General features: G+C 42.2%; 1 protein-coding gene across 1 annotated transcript in view; it reads right to left on the bottom strand.

Annotated features, from left to right (window-relative positions):
* Positions 1-17496, bottom strand: part of LOC121047616 — a 215178-nt gene that overhangs the window by 70185 nt on the left and 127497 nt on the right. The window contains exon 2 of the mRNA XM_042291585.1: positions 3092-3244. Within this exon, the coding sequence (XP_042147519.1) occupies positions 3092-3244 (153 nt within the window). The remainder of the gene's footprint in view (positions 1-3091; positions 3245-17496) is intronic.

The raw sequence follows: 17496 nt of genomic DNA, 5'->3' as shown, positions 1-17496 counted from the left end.
ACTGACTTCCGCGAGGAAACTGATCGCATATAGATTGCCTTCTTCCTTCTTTTTTTCTTATTGAGAGTGAATTTTCAACACTTACGCAAACAGCGCTGCTGCTTTCTAAAGCGGACTGCATGAATATCGTTTCGAGACCGTCATTGTACTCTTTTTCGAAAGACGTACTGCTCGTGCTTGAAAAATAGGCTCAGGAAATATAAACAAAACTTTTGTCACTTGATGCCAACGGAACCTCCAAGGTATGCATTAGGTAAATACGCTTTGTCTGCGTGTTTTCACGTGGCTGTTACTCGCCGACGAACTCGGTAGTTGGGATAACGCATGCAGAATAAATAACTTCAAAATGGTGGCAGAAAGTGGTACCTCTACAAGATGGCAGGGAAGAGCACAACAATTGCAATTGCAGGTTTCTTGCATCAGAGTCAAAGTATTTGAAAGCATGGAAAGTTACTAAAGAGATGCTAACATTTTGGATGTACGCAAAAAAAAAAAATATTTGTTATTTGTTCATTTAGTCGTAACGGCCGATAATGGCATATATTGAGGGTTTAGGTGAACGAGGGGAAAGATGGGATTCACAGAAAGCCTGAGCAGGGTAGCATTGATGGCTCGTGTCACGTAACAAAGATCTAACTAATACAGCCTCGGATAACCAAAGACTGTGAACAGCTCCCTATGCCTGTACGTAACGTCATGACACACGAATGGCTCAGCAATTGTGCCCGAGTCCGGCGCCCAGCGCCCTTCAACGCCTTGGCTGGACACGAGACGGACATGACACAACACTCGTGTCCAGCCTGGGTCTGCCTCACGGTGATGACGTAAAACTGCTTGTACACGGGCTTTGATTGTTTTGAAGGTAATGTTGACCTAATGCCCCCTGCAAGACACATGAAGTACAAACTCAGAATGTTCTTACGGATTTGGCACTATTCAATAATCTGAGAGTTATGCTACGTAAAAAGAACGATTTAGATCATATTAAATTTTTATATTTAAAAAAAACTACATTGTGATTAATAGATGTGTCCTGCATGGAGCAAATAAAAACGACGGAGGTAGAGTTTCAACTACATCACCTTTTATGCTATTTAGGTTGACCTGGCAAGAAAATACTGCAGAGTAATAGTCCACTAAAACCTCTGCAGCGGTAGTAAAAGTCCACGTTTTATGCGAGGCAGATCCAGCGAATGCGGTGGCCTCCCAAAGTGCGGTAGTTTCGATGAATTTTAGCCTGGCTTTCTGAAGCGGACCGGAACCATCCTAGCTGCGGAAGCCCTCGATTGGAAACAACGAAAAGCGTGATGCATGTTTGATTTAATTTAAATTGTTGAGAACCTTACCCGTATTTATATCGCCTATATTATTAGATTAAATTTATTATTATACTAGGTTTAGATGTTCTAAATAAGGCGTATTACGCGAAATCTGTATAAGGTAGGCGCCTTGACTCATCCCAAGTTTGTTGGCAATGATGATGTCAATCTCCGTTCGTTCAATCCAAGATACCCCTTGCACCTGCGTACACCTTGTTTTGCAGATATAATTGCTTTCTTAATCTCTTCATGTGCTTGGATTTTTCTTTTTTTCATTAGCTGTAATTGACTGGTTTTGTGTTGCGCTGGTAAATAAAAAAAGGCGTCTTTTAGAATGCCAGAAAACATAGACAATATCCACACAGTGATCTCGAGTCCTGTGTGCGAGATCAATTGTTTTTTTTAAACATTGTCTAGTGCCAGGAGGAACAATCCCCAGAGCTTCGCAAGTTCGTAACCTAATTGGACCAAAAAAATATTGGGACTAAAAGGATATTCGCCCTATTGCGTGCGTTTTATTTAACGACACGACGAACGGAGCACACTTGACTCGAGCAACCAAAAATCTTCGAAAAAAAAAAAATGTAGAAACGTCACATAGTAGGCACACCCTGTGAGCCACATCTGTGCAGCGTCCAAGTTGCACCGTAGCCACATCACATTCGTTTTTTTGTGGGATTTAATTAACACTCGCATCTACCTGGTTGCGCTGCAACCACCCGCGAATTATTCGCAAATGTTCCCAAGTTTGCCTCATTCAAATCTCAAATAAAGTAAGGAAGTTAGCAGCGCTTGCTGTTAAACAAGTGCTACACAATAGTCTTTTTTTTTTTTTTTCATTGACTTCTACGCGTGGAAAACAATATGAAATTTTAGTGGGACGTTTTGGTGTCAAAAGGCTGTACATTTCAAAACGGTTTAGAGTAACCACTCGGTGAAACTGTACCGTGGAAGTTGGCGCGTTTTAGTGAACTGATATCCAACACAGATTGGCAAAGGACGATGATGATATTGAATATTGTATGGAACCAATAAACAACGTGTTGCAGTTGTCCCTTTTGTCCAAGCCTCATAGCCACTGACCGTAGATTTCGCGGGCAAAAAAAAGCAGGACAATACCCTCCCACAAAGCTCTCTGAGCGCCATTACAGGTGGTCTCCTCTTTTCCACTCGCCTACTCTCCAGCGTTCGCTCTGATAAAGTGAAAAGAGGGGAGGGTGTTGTGGGAGGCGCTAGCTGACCTCCTTTTCTTAACCTGCGACAGGCCCAATGTACTCTTAAAAAACAAGCCCCCCTTTGCCCACACTAGTCCTGGGCTTTCCGCGTGCGCTGAAAAGAGGTTTTCGTAATGTCAAGAACCTGCGAATGCGTCGCACCGACGGCAGCGCCACCCCAGCGGCGTGACGTCAGGACCATCCGTTGGTCTGCAGACCCCAATTTCCCTACCATGTTAACCAAAAACTTTCAGCCTTTCCACTCTGGTAAACAAGGAAGATCAGCGGAGCTGTACGATGGAAAGTAATGGCCTGCCGCAAGTCGGCAAGCCAGAGTGGGAAGGTTGCCGCCATCTATGAACGACGGCGGCCACCAGATACGTGGCTTGCCGCCGTCGTTCAGAGATGGTGGTAGTTGTCCAGAGTTCGGTGTCTTCATTTCCTTGCGGGGGACACGATCATGGAAAAACTAGCCCTTAACGGCTCCGCTGTAAAAATGTAGCAAGATTTATGGTTTCTTCTACTTGTTTCTAGGCGGGTTTTCCGCCGTGCACTTACTGGGCAGGCAGCGTCCGGCCTTAGTGAGCACCAGGGTCCGGTTTCCACAGATACAGCGCCGCGTGGTGGAGTCGCAGACGACTCCCTGCACCGAAGCCTTGATCCCCGGTCGATGGCAGTCAGCGTCCACTTCGCACGTGACCTCGGTTGTCGCTGGAGAAGAAATGCACACAAAAAAACATATTAAAAATTACTCTAGACAAAAGAAAAAACAATTTTTTTTAAAAAGTGAAATGCTTTGTATTCGATTCCTCCCTCCCCCTTTTCTAAATCCCAAAATGTTGTTCTCCCGTCTGTCTGTCCGTGTATTTCCCGCTAAATTTAGCGAAAGAAATTCACGTCGCGTAACCTACACACCAATTTTCCCCGCTAAATTTAGCAGTAAAGTTGACGTCACGTGACCTGTCACCAGGAGTTTCAAACACGCAAGCCGCATGCGGCCCGCTACTCTCTGGCACACGGCCCGCAAGTTTCCCGTGGCTGCGAGCTCCAGTTTCAATGCATCGAGTGCTGCATGCTCCATAAATAATGGCTTATTGTAGTACATTCATTTCCACTAGAAACGTAGTTATGATCTTATGACATTTTAACACTTTGGCACCAATCTGTCTTTTTCTTTTTTTGTGTGTTGTCGGTATTGTTGCTTTTTTGATCGAGGAATGTTTCCTCTTGCATACCGTTAGGAAAAAAGTATTTTCTTGTAATTCTGCTATTCAAGTCCTCAGGAAAGCAAAAAATACCGTACGTAAAGATTTTTTTTTCGAAACATATTGAATTCTAATGCTTCCCGAGTGAATGGAGCGAAATAGTAAAAATGGTGTGCTTGGTTTCTAGTTGTATTCAAAAACTCTAGCGCGTTAAATTGATGACTTTTTTTTAATATTGTAATTACAGTAGGTACAAACGCGAAGTACTAGTTGTACAGAACTTGTAAAACGGCTATTTAAGAAATGCAAATAGCACAAAAATCCCTTTTTTAGGAGATCCCTGGGGATCCCTAAAATACTTCGGCTGCCTTGCAACGTAAAACACCATCGCCGTTTTTTCCTTTTGGTTTTTTCCCTTTATATACATACCCCTTCTTCCCGCCTTGCGTTGGCCCTCTAAAATTTGGAGGTGGGCTATCTGCCCCCCCCCCCCCCCCTGACACACTCAAATAACCGTCTGATCATTCAAATTTGTCGTTTGATCTTTCAAACTGTCATCTGCTCGTTCAATCGATAGTGACTCGTAGACCACACCTTGACGCGGGAATGCGGTAATTGCGGTATGAAGTAAGTGCGGGCCTCAAAATATTTTAAATTTGAAGCTTGTTTGGGGTAAGTAGGCTCGGTGTAAACAACAAATATACGGGGATATTGATCATAGTTACCGGTGGCCATCACCAATTTGTTATGCCCGATTCGCATGGTTCGATTCTGCTTGCAATTTTCAGTATCAACGTCAAGGATGGCTGCTACCGTCCATGCTTCGTTTGCAACCTGATCGACGCCGTGACTGAAAATAGTAAGCAGAATCTCATCGTGCGAATCAAACCCAGTCTACACCGCACGTCACATTTTTCACGCGAAGTGTTCGGTGTGTAACGAGCCTCGTTGATTTCGCTGAGGCAACCAAAGTGATCGGACATTGCTGGGGAGACGTAGCATCAACAACTATAACGCAAATAAGAGCACGGGGGCTTATACAGACGCCGACAACATCGCATTTGATGATGGGGCACGGGCGCTTCTTCCGCACACTCCAACGCGCATGCGCGGCGCCTGAGGCGTCCGCTAGGGGCGCTCCGGTTTGTTTCTTCTCATAAGTTGGTGTATATACCGATTCAGTTACCATGCTGGGAAAATTGATGTCACGTGACCTCACGTCACGGACATACAGCCAATCACGGCGAGACAAATCATGTTCGTGACGTCAAGAAAAGAAACAATTAGAGGGCGCCACCGAAACATCTTGGCGCTAATACGCGAAATTCCGTTCACCCTTTAAATTACGTGGGTAAATTGATGTCACGTAACGGCGTGGGCCAAATCAGTTTCCCCGAGAAATCGATAAAATATAGGGAGTACTCACTGGCGGCCATAGCTGTGTGCGCGAAAGCTGAGCGCGTGCTGATGGCGAGCTTCTACAGTTCTTTTGCAGCGTGCATTCCGCACCATCAAGAGTGCTGGTCTCAGCAGCCTATTGATGTGAGCTCGTTCTGAGCATGCGCTCTAAACAGCACCCACAAATATGGCGTCTAGTGAATGCTCCCTATAGGATTTTTGTCACTCTCCAAAACGACTCTGCCATGTCTTAAAAAAAATGTAAGCGATTGCTTCTTAAATGCATGCATTATACAAATTTAAAAGTGATTCCAATGCGTTTCAATTTAGATTCATATCCCAGCCGCGGGAATTCGTGGAATCACTACTTAGTGATGCACGCGAAAAAGCCAAGGTTAGCAGACGCATACTGCACTGGCTTATTAAATGTGGATGCATCGCGTACACACCAAATTCACTTTCGACGTGTTTGTCCGCTCCCCGTGCCTCGTAGCAGGGTCGTTGCCGTGGGGGGCTCGTGATAATTTTAGGCGGTTTCGGACCCTCCACTTACCCCCTTCCCTAACCTGCCCACGCCACATGCTTCCCCCTCTTTGCACCTATCAGCTGATCTTCCAGCAACTTATCCCTTTATGTGCAGGAATGTGCGTTGATGAGCAAACCTACAACTAAAATTCGAAAGTAATTTGTAGCATCACTAGAAGTTACTCGGAAAAAGCAATTAAAGCAAACTACTAATTATGAAAATAAAAATATAATTGAAAGCTACTAAACTACCCACAACTGTAGTTAAACTACAATAACTTGAGTAGAGTAGTTGAACGAGGTACAAGTCTGGTGTCTTCCTCGTATGACGGCCTCGTCGCATTGGTCGTACAAAAACTGCCATTATAAATGTTCGAAGCATTTGTATGAAGCAAACATGTTTGGAAGATGCTTCTGTCATTGTGCCTGCAGAGAACCGCATGCCTCTCGTATGACGTATGAACATTGTGGCTCGATGCGATCTCTGTGCGGTATACTAACCGCTACCGCTGCAACAGATATCTGATGCCTAGATGGCAATTTCTTTCAAAAAGCTCTTTTTAATTAATTTCTTTAAAATTTAGTTAAATGTCGAGCTCGGGTATTAGACACCACATTATTAGAATCTCCAAGTCCAGTTCTACTAGAACTAAAAAAAACTAAGTGCAATTTTCCTTTTGGTATCGGACCCCTGTAGCTCCGCCTGGCCGCGTTTATGTTTTATTGTCGAGAAATTTGAGTGTGTTTCCGCGCTTTTTTCGGAGATGTTTCCGGCAGCAGAAGTTTATTGACCGTCCCGTTTCAAACCTCCGCAATTTTCACACGCTCAACAAACAAAAAAAACAAAAAAAACACGAACATTTGTACTTTATTTGCGCGTCTAGACTTTTTGGCTTTGCCGCCTTCACGAGAGAATCCGAAGAGCGTCGATAAATCAGCCTCAAGACAAAAAGAAAAGTTCAAAGAGAAATAATCCACACTTTAAAAACGTGCACGTGGCTGCAAGAGACACACCGCTTCTTACAACGGGGATGTACAAAACCACCAGAAATAGCAACGAAAAAACGCCCCAGGTGTTTGACTTTCTCTAGACAAAAAAAGTAGACAAGCACACACACACACACAAAAGTATTTTATTTCTGTTGTCCGACTATGGCGTATTTTCTTTCGCTGTGTCTGTCTTTCGTTACTTGTTTATGTGTTTTCTGAGATCCGCCGCCGATCGCTTTGCCTCGGGTTCCTCGCTTATTTTCGTGTGGCCGAAATCGCCACCAACGGAAAACGGGGTTGCGATCGAGCGAGTCATTCCCTCCTTGGCTTATTCCCAGGGGTCCTTTTTCTGCTTCCAAACTTCGCCGAAAGATACGCTTCACGTAGAAGAGAGCACCAACACAACGTTCGCTCGCTCCCCCCCCCCCCTCGAGAGAAAAAAGTAAAGAAATAATCGATTGAAGCATTTTTTTTACCGCAACCAGCGCGTCCAATCGAAAGAGATGAGGCTGTATATACGAACGCCTACGACGCGCAAACCAATCAAGATTCTAAAAAAAGGAAAGAAGAAAAAAAGGTAATTGACTAGCAAATGCAGACGTAAAAAGATATAACGTAAAAAATAAATAAGTGCGACAAAATCTCCAAAATCTCGACGTGTTCGTTCCCGTTTAGCCCTTTCCGAGCATAAGTTGGACGTTATAAAAGGTGAGCGTAAAAATTTTCGACTTCTCCCCCTCTCTCTCTTTCTCTCTCTCTCTCTTGCGTTCTCAATATATATATATATATATATATACTTTTTTTTTTCCGTTTCCGTTTGTTGTCATTCACATCTGCCAGTATTTCCACGAATTTTAATTTTTAGTTTTATAGTCGTGGCTTCCGCGAGTAAGTAAGTGCTGGGGCCGTTTCACGTTCGCGACCGACCTAATCTAATCGTCGTTTTCGCTCGGCATGTATAATAGACTGCACACCGAATACTGCCTCAAAAGCTTTTTTTTTTCTTTCTATCTCTCTTTTTCTTTTTCCGCCTAGGCCCCAATTTCGCTTTTTATCGTTAACATCTTCCCTCTTTCCACCTTTCATTTCCCGTGACGTGTATAATATATATACATAGGATCTTTTTTTTTTTTTACGCGTGCGCCTGTTCTTCGTTTTTTTTCTTTCTTCTAATTTTTGCTGACGTCTAGATTTTCTTTCTGCTATCTTAGTTCCTCTTCCTCTTTTTCTTCCTCTCACTTTACGGCGGAGCTCAGCGGACACTATGAGCCATGGCAGCTAGTCCAATGCAGAGCGGCTCTCACGTGGCAACCCCAAATCCCCAGCCAGGAGCGCGTTGCACTTAGTCACGTGACACGCTCAAAGTGCTGGATTGGGTATATAATAGCTCATAGCGTACGCTGCCATTTGTCTCGTGAGGCGAGCCAGAGTGCAGATAACTCGACGAAACAGCTTCTCTTTTTCCTAGACTGTAACGGGGAGCGGCGGCAACGGCTCCCGGGTCGTTTTCTCGACGGGAGACAATTTTGACCTGGTCGATCGAGACATAAAGGTTCCCCCCTATCACGTGAGTCTGCCGGTATTAGCTCCGGCACGCCTGTTAACGGACGACACTATATAAGAACGGAACCACGGCGCAAACCTTTTTGTTTTGTGTGCGTGTGTGTCTGTGTTGAAAAGGTGAACGACCTGTTTCTTTTTTGACTCCTGAATGCTGGCTCCTTCTTGAGTGCAATCACCCGCTACTCCCCTCCGCTTTTCTGACACAATGGCTGACCAACCTCGGCGGCGATATCAACGAACGTCAAACGGAGAAGCCGGGAGCGCCGAGATTCATTTCTGTGGCAGGCTCTTATCAAACTCCGCCTTCTTCGCTTCCTTCTCGTCGCCTCATCCGGCTTTGCCGTTGTCAAGTTTTTTACGCGCTCAAGTTTATACCTGAACGTGGCAGGACTTGAGGCGATGATAAATTTTTATATGATAGCTGAGAGTCAATCCGAGGGTGTTTGCTTACAATTTCGTTGGCCTGACCCCCTTAGAATCCTTTAAACTCTTCGGAACGTAGTGGTGATAAGCATGATTCGAGAAAGGCGCGACGTTTGCTGGGCTTGCTTGCGTGAATTCGCAATTTATTATAATTGGATCCTTGCCTTAAGCCCTCCTCACTTTTTTCCAGAAGCTGTCCCTCCCAAGCTTTGTTAAACGGGAAGAAATCGATATAATATCGAAAATCTTTTTTTTTTTTTTTGCAAAGCATATTTCTATGATTTGTGCATCAGATATATCATGGGTAAATGACAAATACCTTGTACTACACGAGGTCAGTGTTTTGGTGCGCTGCATTGTGAAAACTCTAATAGATAGGTTGAGCGGTTATATCAGCTACTGGCTTTTAACACATTCTCTGCGAGAAGTTTTCGAGTCGAGTAACTTCGAAACAAGCAGTGCGATTGACGATTTAATCGAAATGAACAACGGAATAATTTAAAAATTTTATCGGTGCAAGACTTGCGTTCCATCACTTTCAATGCAATAAAATAAATGGAAAAAATCGCTCGGCTTACTGGTAAAAAAATTGGATGACACCTTTTGCATATCAATACGCTCAGAACGAGTGTGCCGATGGTAATGCAAATTCTTTAAAGTAAACTAATATTGAATTTACGTAGAAAGGAGCTGCGGGCAATAAATACACTATACAATCCCCTCCCTGGATCAAAACACTACAAACGTCCATCAGTTAAAATAAGGGTGATGTTGTCCCAAGAAAAAAGTCCAGATGCATTCTCCTTCTAATACAGAATATGAATGATCATGCATGTATTCCTAACGCGACTCCCATCGTTTCAAGTCTCTTTGGTAGTAAACCACTTAGTTAGCCTGACTTTTTGTTATATTGAAAAACGAATCCAAGAAGTGTGGACAACGGATGCCTTTTAATCGTGGTAAATTACAGATACTTACATTAATGTCGTAAGCAACTACACGTATAGCCGTTGGCTATCTAAAGTTGTAATGTTTAAAAGATGCGTTCATTGAATGTTTAACAGTATTATTAGATCAAGAACAGCCTTTTAAAGCTGGTTCATATACTGCCGACGGCTAACAAGTTACGACTGAGTGTGTTAAAACCTATTTTAATCTTTTACGGCGAGAGAACACACTGGCGCAATCTATCGGGTAGCTGTGGAACACTTCCAGTTTCGGTATATTTCATATGGTTTTGCTCATTATTTTGTTTTTTCTAGGCTTGAAAAACTTTGGTCAATGTTATAAGCGACCATTTATTATATAGATGCATACATTTGATCACGCAAATACCACAAAACTCTCGCTGTACTGAAATACAGTTCCAGGGTTACCTCATAGATGGCCCAGCGTGGCAATGCTCTCGTCGCCGAAAATCACAAGACGTAGAGCAAACGCCAGTGTGTGAACGGGCCTTTCCCCGAATATTAAAAATGTCACGCCAACTCGTTCTTCTAGTGTCTTTTTCGTTTTCTTTCTTTTTCTCGTTTTTTTTACGAATGCTTTAGGTTGGAGCGCATTGGTAACATCAAAAAATAAAAATCTAATCTTATAACCTAAAGAATGTAACTAAAAAAAAAAGTAACCTAATGAAATACTATTCCAGTTAGTTCGAAAACTTTGGGACATGCGGGTAACCCTTCAACCCGCGCCTTCTGTTCTCGCCTTGGCAGGCCAGGGGAAAAAGTCGATTTGTACTGCGGCCCACACCTCACCGGATCCTGTCACGTCGTCTCCAGATCCAGACTGGGATTGCGAGGCGTCTAAATGATCGATCGTCCCCCCTGCTCGCTTGCTTCGAGTGTGTGTCACCGTGTTTGAGCGCAAACGTGGACACGAGAACGGAGGCATTGAGCGTAGACGCTGCGCTTGCCTAACAGTAACAGTATGGGGCAACGACACTTGCGTCACTTTAGAACCTAGAACAGTCAAACGTACATTAATAATACGTGGGCTTCAGTGCACACGAACGTATTGAACAACATGACCACCCATGTTAAAAAAAACACTAATATATTTGCGTACCAGTACAAGTTCATGTAAAGTGATTTAGTGTATGCTCTGAAACTTCTTGCCAATCATCAGCTTCGTCTTCAAAGCAGTCAAAATTCCGTGTACAACGATAAACGGAACGTTCCCGGTGTTTTCTGAGGTCGAATTTACTGCTTGACTTGAAAACACAAAAAAATGCGGGACCAATTTCTAAGGTCGAATTTACTGCTTGACTTGAAAACACTAAAAAAAATGCGGGAACAATGAGCAATGTCGTTACAGATTCATGATGCATTGAGCAGATCGCGTTTTAAACTCTAACCGTGTATAGCACAGCCTCGTTCTTTGGACGTACTTCGTACCAGACACGTACAGGTTACCCCAAAAAAGTAACTCAACACCCTTTCTGGTTACTTGCTCAAAAAGTAACTACATACGTTATTGGTTACCTGCTCTCAAAAGGAACGCGTTACTGTACCTCGAATGTAACGAGTTACTCTTGTTATTTTGACGACCAAATACACAACTACTTTTGTGTCATGGTTTATTGTGTTTTTTTTTTCTTTTAGTAATTGTTGCACTTCAGCAGTACCAGCCTCTCAAAGATTTCATCAGTCATGTTTCCCCGCTTCCGAGAATACATATCCGGCGACGCTTAACTGACGCCTTCGAAGGACGAAAGTAATCCCTGGAGAAGGGGAAAAAGAGGGACAAAGGCGCTTGCACCTTTGCATTTAATTGCATTATAATCATAGCCTTCGAAGGTACGGCAGTGTTGTGTTTTAGAAAGAACTGGCAAATTTAGAATTTCCCTGGGTCTTTTATTCTCCCTGCTCTTAAAGTTCGAAGTTGACAATGGGTTCTGTGCCTTCCCGTGTTGACAACCTCTGGGTTTACGTTCGGTCTGTACATGATTCCAGAAGGTTCAACGGACGAACTTTATTATGTTCGCTGGGGGAAGGACATTTTCAGCTGTAGAGCTCGACTGACGTTCTTCAGCGATAAACCTTGCCATGCTGTCATACAATTTAATATTTTTATTAAGTTGCTCAAATATATTTTTGTCGGAATAAACGCATACTCAGTATAGAATTAAAAACAGACCGTTTAAAGTTTAAAGGGTTTTGTACACGTTACTCCTCTAAAGTAATGAGATTCCGTTACTCGCTGCTTGGCCTTAACTGTAACAACGTACGTTATTCGTTCATTTTCTAAAAAATTACCTAAAAACGTTACTCGTTGTCCGAGAGAAGTAATTAGGTAGAAGTAACTCGTCAGCAGGAACGCGTTACATATATGTCTGCTTCGCACATCGTAAAGATTGGCCTAAGGCGTACTGCGCGGGCACAGTTGATCAGCCATTTTAAAGTACACATTGCCAAAGAGCAGTTGATCTTAGACCTGTCTGACTTATGGAACTAATAGTGGCTTTTTTAGCTAATACGGTTTCTATCTCATGTTTTTCTGTTCTTTTTTTTTTTTTTTGCTTGTTTGGTTTTGTGTACTTGGCAAGATGGCATTCCAAATTCCTTGTCTTGGAAGCAGAAAATGACTGCTCATGTATTCTTCTTCTTCCTCTTTTCTCAATTAACAATGTTTTGTCTTCCTTAGAAACGTCAATATTTTCAGATATTTGCACGACGACCCAAAGTACAGCTGTCTTATATTTGCCCAAACAAGCACCCGTGGCATATAAATGTCATTTAACACGATTAAAAGTAAAAATTTATTACATTAATTTTGTATAAAGTTTGATATCATACATGCTGGCAGGGGATTTATGGAAACACTTGTCGCCGCGCCGATATTATTCTCGTCTAATCCGTTCATAACATTTACAAAATAAAACTATCAGCGAATGTAATTCCGTTGAGTCGGGTTCATGATTACCACTGAGACAACGCTCTATTAGTCCTAGTACCGTCCAGTAATTCAGTAATAACAGGTGGTGCCAAAAAGATACATTACAATGCCATCCTAAGAGCTTCCTTATCGCTCGCCATTTGTCAACTGCCGAAAGGGCAGTTGACAAATAGCGAGGGGTCTATGGTTAACGAAAGTCTAAGAGAGGTCTCTGCTTAGCGAAGAAGCTGGGGAAAGACAACAGGCGAAGCAATGAAATTGATATGGCGGCATCATAAAGAGAATGGGAATTTTATGTGGGCGTCTGTACCAAAACAGTATGTCGAACCATAATATAATCCTTATACTGCACGGTAATGTGGTGCCATTAATAATCTTCGCGCCCAGGAACAAATCAAGAACAACCAGGAACACCTCCACAATGCGGAAACAACGCAAAGTGTTTTAACAAGAATAAATAAATATATATAAAGTGCCCCCCCCCCCCCCCCCAAAAAAAAAATGAACTGTTTTTTTGCTTCGTTTTTTTTATTGCAAAATTTAACTATTACTGCCGAACGCTCCTTCCCCATCCCAATAGCGCTAGAGGTTCGAATCAGATGCCAAAGTTTCAGTACTAACAGCTACCTTATTCAAAAGCTGTAAGTGATTTAACAAATTTTCAATGGGAAAATGGCGGCCGACAAAGCTTTCGAATATATGGAGAGCTCTTTGTTGCCGGTTACCCGAAACGGGCAAAAAAGGACCCCATTTTCCCATTGAAATTTTCAAAAATCATTTATAACTTTATAACAGATAACAGTTCGTGCTGAAATTTTGGCATCTCGCAACATTTCGACGGAGAATCAGTGTTCCGCGTTGCATAGTTTATTTTATGCGGTGAAAGAAAACACTAAATATTTTCCGACACCCCGTAGAAAGAACGCGGATCCACAAAAGCAGCGCTGCCTGTGTTGGGTGGTGGTAGGAGCGCAGAATGGGGTACGGGAACTCCTTATAAAACAAAACTTAAGTGATCATGTACAGTCGGCACTGAAAAAGATTAGCATAAATGATCGACGGCCGGACGGTCGAATTGTCGCAAGCGGCGCAGAGGTGTTTGCAAATTCAGCGAGAGAAAGAGGGATGGGCCGTTCACACCTCCCAATCTCGGGTCGCTTCGACGGGCAGCAATTCTTTGCAACGAATTTTGTTTTCACTAGATCGAGGCACTCATATTTGATATTTCCCAGTTCGGCGTGTTATTTTATAAACCACCAATGACGGCGATATAGTAAAATAAAGAATATATATCGCTGCTCTCAATGGTGCTAGAAAAATTGAAACACAGCACAGCTTTTAGAAACTGCGCCTTGGGAACGGCTGCTGCCTACTGACCTCCCCCGTGCTACGATAATCGCATCCCCAAGGAAATCTCCTTCTCGCTGTCTTAACACTACAACAGCGTCATCTGTCGCTCTTTCGTCAGCCGGGAAATCGCTCATTTGAGCTAACCTCTTTTAGTACCGACTGTAACTCACATATTTTATTATCCCCTTAAAACCGGTAGAATCGGTTCTTCCGTATTGAATTTCTTAGACACAAATTTAGATACAAACAGGGACGCGCTATGTTCAGGGCACAAAGTACACGCAGCTTAAAACTGCTCCCCCCCCCCCCCCCAAAAAAAAAAAAAAAAAAAAGAAAAAAAGATTAAAGTATATTTTAGGCTCCGCGGGACAACCCCCCCCCCCCCCCCCCCCCCTGAGTTCAAACAGCGACTGCTTTTTTATACACTGCATGCAACTAAGACATTCTATGCCTGAGTTTACAACGCGCTGGGGTCGTACATGACAATCCTTTTTGGAATTGAAGGATCGAGGTCCGAGACTAGGGGATGTAAACTCGTCAAACACAAAGTTGGGGCCAAATTTTACAGAGCGCACCGATTAGACTACAGTTAAAACCGTTTAGAACGAACCCACGTACAGAACCATTATTGTCAATATCGAACTTACGGAACATTTAAATAAAAATGCATGTAAAAAGTATGTTTTATAGCGAACAACATATTGGCTATATCGAACTTTTCTTCCCCGGGAAGGCTTGCAAAACGCACAAACAATCGTCTTCCTGCCTGTCCCTTCCCCTAAAAAAGAAGTAGGAGAGAAAAAAATTCCAGACGCTTACGTTGCGAATAAAATTGAGCAAACATAAGCGATTCAGAAGGGGAGAAAGCCAAAAAATACTCTCTGCACGCACGCACAAAAAAAAAAAAAAAAAAGCTTTTCATCCTAAAGCGTTTGCTCACAAAGAGAGGCGATTGAGAATTGGAGATAATCTAAAAAAACAAACCCTGCACGCATGCCAAAAAAAAACAAAAAAACTTAAAAGCGCGGGGTTACAAGGGAGAAGTGAAGGGATGAGAAAGATAAGCTCTTCGCCTTACAGCGAACCTATCTTGGAAGTTCGTTGTAAATATTTTTTGCTATATCAATCAATTAATCAACTTTATTTACATCATCATCAAAAAGTGATGTGGGCTGCAGAGGCAAAAAGTCAAAACAGTTTTGACTTGACAAGGCCTCTGCAGGCTTACAATTGGCGTACGGTAGCAAACAACAGCATCCAGGGGGAAAAAAGCAGGCAGCGGCATGGAAAAAAAAAAAGAAGAAAACATTTATATACTCTATTTGCTGCTAGAAGAAGAATTTGACCTCTTACACAAAGAACGAAGAACGACAGCTTCTAGTGACTGGATGTATACAAGAAACAAAAATATATAAAACGGATGTATTTACAGCTCACAAAGACAATTTATTTTTTATTTGTGAAAACAAAGTTCTTGAATTTCATTTAGATGCAGCTTTTCAAAGTTTGACAAATTTTGTTTTTCAAATTTATTTAAGACAAGCGGAAGATTATAGCTTAACATTTGAAACCCATAGTTCGTGCGATTTAATGGAATTTTCCAGCGCTCCCTTTCCCTAACGTCATAAGGTTTAGAAATGGAAGTTAAATTTGAAATACAAGTAAAACATGGTTCATTACATCGCAGGGTGGATCTATATTGTGTGAGGAGAGTAAACTCATATGAATCAAAAATGGATGTTAGATGCAGCTCTTTAAACAGAGGATGAGTGTGTGTGTCAAAAGACACATTTCGTATAATGCGGACAGCCTTTTTTTTTAAGAACATGTAATTTATTTAGGTTGGACTGGCTTGTAGTGCTCCACACCAAGCTACAGTAATTTAAAGATAGGTTCCAAAAGAGCTTTATATATGAGCAATTTTAAACGACAAGGTAGTATATTTTTAAACTGGTACAATTTTCCCAGCACTTTTGAAAGTTTTTTAGCTATATTGATAATATGATCATTCCAAGACATGTGGTTGTTAAAATAAACTCCAAGCGTTTTCACATTTTGAACGAGTTCAATTTGAGAGAGGCCAAGAACAATATTAAAATTGGAACTAACATTTCTATTCTTACGTCTGAAAGGGACTACCTTGATTTTGCTCATATTAATTTCTAACGAGTTTACTACACTCCATTCATATAGCTTCTGTAGTGCGGTGTTAGTTTCATACACCAGTTCCTGTATTTCAGTGACTGAAAAAAATAAGCTGGTATCATCAGCATAAATGATGAAAGAGGGGGTTCTACTAATGTTAACGATATCATTTATATACCCCTGATCTGATAGGTTGAACGGTAGAATTTTGACCATTGATTACAACACATTGCCGCCGAAAATTAAGATATGATTTTATAATATCGAGTGTTACACCACAGACTCCATAACATTCGAGTTTCTTTATGAGAGTAATATGATCGATACGATCAAACGCTTTAGAATAATCTATAAAAACACCTAAAACTAATTTTTTTTCTTCGAAATACTTCAAAAATATTGAACTACTTGCTATACCGAACTCATCGTAGCATTTTTTGCTGTTCGTTATAAACGATTTTGACTGTATTACGAGAATGACTTCGCGCTTTTTTCGCCGGCGTCCACTCGGCGCGCGCCGCGAACTTTCGGCTCCAACTTTGTGTTTGACGAGTTTAGAGCCCTGGGATGAGATGACGTCGTAAAGGGTCGTTTTAATTAGCTCGAGCTTTCCCGATTATTCCATCATCCTATGCTTTGATCCTTTGATCTTTTCCTCCTGTGCGAGCTTGCCAGCAAGGGTCGTTCATCTGGGTTTATACATCTGTGGCTTTCGTGTATCGCCGTTTTGATGAAGCCGTTTCTAATCGTGCTACTAATCATCCCTACTCTGTTTCTACTCCTTTTTTTTTGTTCATATATTTTGAACAGATACCTCACCAGTCATATATCGTTTTGCCGCTTTGTGGGGCCGATGTGTGAAATCTTGTTGCGCAACATTGGTTGAAATATTGTGATTTTTGTTTCAAACAGTTTGCACGATCAGAACTACTCCCCATACAAATGTACTTTCATATTTCGGTGAAAAAAAGAAGGAGAAAGGGGGGGGGGGAGGAAGGGGGTGATTACCAGAACCTTGCTTCCTTTAACGATTCGTAATGTACATTTTATGCGACACATCTGAATAGGCATTCTTCACCAAGTGTAACCACAAGCAGCCTATCCTTTTCTTTACACCTCGACAGGCAATACAATTGGTTACAGAGACAAAGTAGAACAGTTCTTAAACCAAATATGCTAAAATGTTTAAGCATATAAACAAAACAAAACAAAAAAGCTTTAGCAAGCTGGGCCCAAAGCAGCTGCCGTGGAAAAATATTTCGAGTGTTAGAACAGAGGGCCCCAAAGCTTCGGGTCCTACAAACAGCTTTGGTCGTCGCACATTCGCAGTGCGACGCTCCAAGTTGTTAGGAGTATCAAAAGTATAAGGGGCCGCTATTCTGATGTTATCGGTGGGTCTTCTGCTCAGGGAATTAAGGGACGTCACCTTTCTCATGCATAAAAAACTGCAAGCTATGTAAACTTTTA

Source organism: Ixodes scapularis, unplaced genomic scaffold (assembly GCF_016920785.2).
Source record: "Ixodes scapularis isolate PalLabHiFi unplaced genomic scaffold, ASM1692078v2 PGA_scaffold0__279_contigs__length_252992795, whole genome shotgun sequence".
Taxonomy (NCBI): domain Eukaryota; kingdom Metazoa; phylum Arthropoda; class Arachnida; order Ixodida; family Ixodidae; genus Ixodes; species Ixodes scapularis.
This window is presented reverse-complemented; position numbering and strand designations above follow the sequence as displayed.